Source organism: Triticum urartu, chromosome 5 (genome assembly GCF_003073215.2).
Source record: "Triticum urartu cultivar G1812 chromosome 5, Tu2.1, whole genome shotgun sequence".
In the NCBI taxonomy this organism is placed as follows: domain Eukaryota; kingdom Viridiplantae; phylum Streptophyta; class Magnoliopsida; order Poales; family Poaceae; genus Triticum; species Triticum urartu.
The window spans coordinates 517507388-517513964 of NC_053026.1; the positions used below are offsets into that span (position 1 = coordinate 517507388).

At 48.9% G+C, this 6577-nt stretch overlaps 1 protein-coding gene across 1 annotated transcript; it reads right to left on the bottom strand.

The window, feature by feature from the left end:
• Positions 1-218: 218 nt before the first annotated feature.
• Positions 219-3197, bottom strand: LOC125510274 (rop guanine nucleotide exchange factor 1). The gene is made up of 5 exons (XM_048675413.1): positions 2833-3197; positions 2605-2721; positions 1936-2483; positions 1371-1718; positions 219-1164 (listed from the first exon to the last, which is right to left on the bottom strand). The coding sequence occupies exons 1-5, from the start codon at positions 3053-3055 to the stop codon at positions 733-735; spliced, it is 1668 nt and encodes a 555-aa protein (XP_048531370.1). The 5' UTR covers positions 3056-3197; the 3' UTR covers positions 219-732.
• Between the last annotated feature and the right edge of the window lie 3380 nt (positions 3198-6577).

Below are 6577 nucleotides of genomic sequence, written 5' to 3' on the forward strand. Positions count from 1 at the left end.
TGAACCAGGCTCCACGGGGACAGGCTCCGCTGAGAAACTAACCAAACGCGCCCACAATAACTGTAACCAAACCAATTTGCATACAACGGCACCAATGAACGAGCAGTGCCACTGTCACTGCGTACTCATTCCAGAGATGAATGAAGTGACCGTTGATCAGTTCAACGGCTGCGATCAGATCAAATCACAGTTAATAACAGTACCAGTAGGCAAAGATATGAAGAAACTAGCGTCAGATCAATTCATCAAGGAGCATGTAAGTACAGACAATTGTCAGACATCAGAATGCACGGCCACCGGAGTACAGTACAACAAACATCCCACTGCAGCTGCAGTTAACTGTCACAGCACCACCGGTGGCTTCAGGATCAGGGACACAAAAAACCTACAGCAGCAGCAGCAACCACATCTCAAGTTCACTCGGCTGCTGCCCAACCCGACCTGCTAGCTAAGCTAGTATAGACATGAACAAGGGGTGGTACACACAGCTGACTGACAGAGAAACTAGACGCCATCAAGAGTTCACTTACTCCATTACTAGGTGAGCACTTAGCACTGAGCAGGGAGGGATGGTACACGGTCCGCGGATCGATCGCGCTAAGAAAGCACAAAAAGAATGACTGATGTTGCTTCTGTACAGGGAAGCTCTAGCCCTACCGACCGGATCAGTATCTGTCGAATGAAGATTGATACCTGTCTGTCGACCTCGCCGAGGAGGCGCACGCCAAAAACTCAGTCCCTTTCAGGAGCGTCTCCGGCTTCTTTCCGCGCGCTCAGGTTTCCGGCATAGGTCCACACCTTCTCTACATCACCGGAGAAGAGCTTCTCGACTTTGATCTCGGGTTTCGCTGGCGGGTTCTTTTTGCTCGGTGGAGGCTGCGGTGCTCTTCCGGGGCTGTTGCCATTGACTGGGGTGGAGGAGCAGAAGGTGGGTGTGGCGAAGGGGGAGGCGTATGGCGTGTGCTGGATCGAGAATGGGCTTGGGGAGATCTTCTTCTGGACTGGTGCGCCCGTGCCGCGGTTGAAGATCGAAACGGTCTCCGCCGCGGCAGACTTCTTCGTGGCGTCGTCCACGTAGATCACGTCGTCAATCCTCGCAATTGTGTTGAACGCCAAGCTCTCCAGAACCCTCGAGTAACTTTCAAGTATGGACTGGCCGACATCCTGGGCAAGACAAGGCAGGAACAGGGTGAAACTTTGTTTAAGCAAGTCATGTAGAAAGTTCAGTGATGTTAACAGAGCAGGTTTCTGATGATAATTGTAAGCTCCAGGTCTAGCTAGAATCAGTTTTGAATGGACAGATAAGAATGCAAGCAATCACTTTCAAGGCCATAGTTTTCAAACTGAGTAGGGTGTGAAGAATTGTTAACCTTGTTATACTGGATCTTGTTCATGTCAAGGGAAGTCTGTGGCAAGCCAGGGTGTCGCAATCTTAAGCTCTGTAGCAGACCGTCGGCTCTCTGGGACAGCACTTGGCTCTTTGTATCTCCAACAAGACCCTTCACTTTTCCACCCCAAGATTTCTTTGACTTTGCCTGAGGCGCCGTTTTCTTTTGGCCCTTTAGTCTCCAGACATGGATGGCAGCCTCTATTCTGTTTGCTACTTCAAGTGTATGGTGCTCCGATGACAGGTCCAAGCAGTCCAGGAGGCATTCAGGTGAGAATTGTTCGGCCGTTATGTACCGGTAAATTATCTCACCCAAGCAAGATCGGCCACTCTGCAGAAAGAAACAAGACATTATAATGGATAAACCTATTCACAGAAATATACTGTATAATTTTTTGGCGATTCGACCAACAATTGATAGAAATATCCATGACCCAAAACAAGTACTTCATGCATTTGGTACACTCTTATCAGCAACTTAAGTTTGCATAGCAGCTCAGTGACAGTTAGTAGTACCACTGAATGATACTGAATTTTGAAGTGTTTACCTTTGGCAAGGACTCCAGGTACGCCTCCGGGATCTCCATCTCAGCAAGCACGTCGCTGTTGATCGCCATGGCCGCCTTCAGAATCTGATTGGCGCAGTCCCTGCTCTGCTGCAGCTTCCTCCGGGCCTCCTCGGGCAGCCCCTTGGGCGGCACCCGCGGGCAGGGCAGCCACCACTTCTCCTCCTGCCGCACCGACGACGGGCGCCCGCAGGAGGAAGACGAGGAGGACGGGCAGGGCCCCCCGCCGCCGTCGTCGACGACGATGCCCCTGTCGACGTACCAGAAGTCCGTCTCCTTGAACTCGTCGATCATGGCGAGGAGCATGGCGTCGAGCTTCCTGAGAGCGGGGAGGTTCATGTAGAGGTCGCTGCGGGGGCGCGGCACCATGACCTCGAACTGGCCGCCGCCGTCGGGGAGCTCCTGGAGCGAGGGGATGAGCTCGACGATGGAGTCGGCGACGGAGAGCAGCCAGTCCATCTCGCGCGTCCACATGGCCTTCCTCGCCGGCGCCAGCGGCTCCAGCCGCCACAGCTCGCCGAACACGGTGGCTGGACGGGTTCGGAAGGAAACAAACAAACAAAACAAAACAAACGCGGCATTCAGCACGTATTTTCAGCGGCAGAAATCACGGGAATGCAGGTGAAGTGATTGACCGAGGGAGACGCGTACCGGAGAGGTTGGTGATGGCGTTGGAGACGGCGAGCGCGGTGCAGACGCCCTTGCCGCTGCCGGACATGTCCTCGCCCAGCAGCAGCTTGGCGAAGCGCTCCTTCATCATGTCGATCTCTGCCACGGCGAACGCAGCAGAAAAGAAGGCTCTCCCGTCAGAAACAGAAAAGCGCCGGTACTGGTGCGGAGTGGAGTAAGATCTAAGCAAAGGGTGGGCGGGGTACTTACCGGAGAGGTCAGAGGCGGGGGTGGAGGGGTGGAAGGCGGCCGAGGGGGTGGGGAGCTGCGAGGAGGAGGAGGAGGCGAGGCCGCGGGAGGAGGAGGAGAAGGGGAAGCGGCGGGTCGGGGCGGAGCAGTCGCTGGAGGTCTCGGAGCCGCTGACGTCGGCGCTGGGGCTGTAGCTGCCGCAGCAGCGCTCCGAGCCCGCCTCGTCCTCCGACGCGCTCGCCATTGCGGACCGCCGGAGCGAACTGCTACGCGCGGCGGGACTGGCGGCGCATCTGGCGGGGGGACGGGGTGGGAATGGAATGGAATGGGGGCGATGTGGATGCGGAGGAGGGGAGGGGAGGGGAGGGGAAAGCGACGGGAGTCCACCAGCGCAGGCGGGGGAGGGGCAGGAGTACCGCCGACTGATGTGGCCGCGCTCCTCTTTTCAGATCTTTTCTATGCGCAACTGTATAGCCTGGACCGGCGTGCTTGTGCTGTGTGACGATGATGCTAACGGAAGCTTGTAAATAAGATTTCGGATGAGGAGATTGCCACAGGTAAATATGGTTCACATTGATAGCCTCGCATTAAGGCTTTCTTCTTCTTTCTTACAATGCGTGTATACCAATCATGAATGGATCTCATGTTTAGATCAAACCGTCGTGTTTAACGGTGAGTTGGAAGTGGTTGTTCGTGTTGTTCGGGCGCCCGAGAAGTAGCAAAACCGGGAGATTTCTTCCATTTTTGTGCTGATGGTGTCAGTACAGTCGGAGAGGGGTAGGAATCGAATTTTGCTTCTTTGGAAAACCTTAACGTAGAAGCGCAAAATGGAGAGTGGGTGTTTTTCTAGAAACCCGGCGTCGATTCCAGGCAAAACACAAAAAAGGAGCGGCGGTTTTCGGCGGGAACCTATGTAAACGAAATTGCCATATTGACGCGAGGAGGAATGGAGGGAGACCAGGACCTGGGGGGGTAGAAGGACCAGAAGAAGGATGGGAAGAGCTCGGGAGTCGAGACCTTCCATCTACTGATTTCTTAGGATGGCGGAGCGATGTAGAAGGGCAGTGAGTGAATGGAAGCTGAGGGGCCGTTGTATATAAGACGGGTCCAAGGACCCCCTCTGGCAGAGAAAAAAACCCTAGGACTGATCCACTTCAGAAAGACCCCACTCTCCGCCACCAGGCGGACAGGGTTGTAACCACCAGGATAGACCTTGACCTTGATGTTGATCCCCTAGATATTCGACGACCATAACAACACTGAACGTAGGAGTAGTGTCTTTCCTTCTCCCCAAGGGGCCTGACCTGGGGTGAACTCGCTGTATCTTCGCCCTCGCCCTTCAATCGGCCGTTGTCTGTCCCTACCAAACAGTCATCCCCCCAATGACAGTGTCACACGAAACTCCGACTCACATCTATAAGTATATAAGAAAGTCATGTTTACTCACGAGTATAGTCTAACCCTGAATATCTCTTGTCACGATTCTCATTGTAACGTCACACACACTAAAATGTCGTCTGGTGGAAACATGCAGAAATAGAGCATCAGCTTTGGCGGGAACGTGCAGAACCGGCATTGCCGTTTCCGCAAGTATATAACGGCTATGTTTGCTTATGAGTCTAGCTTAACCCTAACTCCCTGATTATCTCTTGATTTTTCATCCTTTTCTAACATCGCAATTTTTGACCTGTAACCCGCGATGACTCCATGAATCATGAGTCTTATGTTTAGATCAAACTTTAGTACAGGTAGAGAGCGATAGAAATATATATTTGATTTCCGGGAAACCTGATGTAGAAGTACGAGGTGGAAACAAGGTATTTCGAGAGTTGGCGGGACTGATGGCAGTGGCGCGTCTGGAGGGGGATGCGTATGCGGGAGAGAGGAGTGGAAAGCGACGGGAGCGCAAGAAAGAAGGGGAGGGGGAGTAGTAATGCTGACTGATGTGGTCGCGCTCTTCTTTTCATATACTTTTAATGTAGTTTGTACCTATGTATTTGTGTGACGATGAGGTTAACGGAAGCTTGTAAATAGATTTTCATAGTTGCTAAGCTAGATCAACTTCGAAATATGGTTGACATTGATAGTCGTCACATCAAGATTTTCTCGTTTTTAATGTGCACATGAACCATGGATTTTATGTCTATATCGGACGATGGTTTTCAGCAACTTAGAAATAGTTGTTCTTATATTTCTCGGCCGTTTGAGAAAAACATATACATTCTATGTTTATATTTGCTGAGGAAGAAGGACCAAAAGTCATATGGGAAGAGATCGGGAGTCGAGTCCTTCCATCTATTGAATTCTCATGCGCTCCCACGAGAGCGTTGTAGGGAGGGCACTGAGCGAATTTAACCTGCGGCCCGCTGTATATAAGGTGGGCCCAGGGACCCATGCGGGGGAAAGAAAAAACCTAGGACATATCCACTTGAGAAAGACCCTACTCTCCGTGGCCAGGCTAAGAGGGTTGCAACATCTAGAATGAAACGTTTGCTGATGAGTCTAGCCTAACCCTGACTCTCCCTGAGTATCTCTTTTGCTCACGATTATTATCGTAATGTTGTGTGCACTGACATTTCATCTTGTGAAAACATGCAGAAAAAGAGCATCCATCTTTGGTGGGAACCTGCAGATCAGTATACAATGGATATGTTTGCTTACAAAAACCTAACCCTAACTTCCTAATTATATCTTATTTTTCTATCCTTCTCTAACATCGCAGTCGGTGACCCGTCCCCCCGATGACTCCACAAATCATGAATCTTATGTTTACATCAAACTCTACTGCTGACGAAGAGGGATAGAAATAGATATTTCTTTTTCAGGAAACCTTAACATAGATGTACGAAGTGGAAATGGAGTGTTTTTCTATGGGGAGAGTAGAAACATAGCAACATTTTGGGTGAAAAATGCAAAAGGAGTGGCAGTTTTTGGTGGGAACCTATGAAAATGAAATTGACACTTTTATAAGTATATATATAACTTCATGTTTGCATATGAGTCTAGCATGACCTGGACCCCCTGATTATCTCTTGATTGTGATTCTAATCGTAACATGGTTTTAGAAAATACCGATTTGCTTTAGATTATTCCAAGTTACTCTATTTATGTTGGTTTTTATTTCTGTGGCATCGATTGAGCTTACAATAAAAACAGGAAACCGAATGGAGAAGCAGGGTGAAGAGGAAAAAAAACAAGAGAGGGGGTGAGGGAACCTATTAACTCCCCTCTAATACCCCCTTCGTTTCTTTTTCACTCCGCATGAAAATTTTGTCTGGAGTCAAAGTTCGTGAACTTTGACCAAATTTATGTTAAATGATATCGATATCTACAATATTAAAGTTATATGATACAGAAATTAAATGATGCATCATAATATTGATTTGGTGTTGTGAGTGTTGATTTTTTCCTATAAACAAACTTTATGATGTTTGACTTTAGACAAATATTATATGTGAAGTAAAGAAACCGAGTGAGTAATATTATAGATAGAGATAGAGATAGAGACAAAAATAAAGATAAGAGATAGAGATAGAGACAAAAATAAAGATAAGAGATAGCGATGGAGAATAGAGATAGAGACTTTGCAAAGTCAGATTGTAGCTTTACCAATATGAAATACTCCTTCCGTTTCTAAATATAAGACCTTCAAGAGGCTTTAACACGGACTATATACGAATGCTATATATACATATTTTAGAATGTAGGTTCACATTTTGCTCCGTATGCAGTTCGTATTGGAATCTCTATATGGGCTTATATTTTA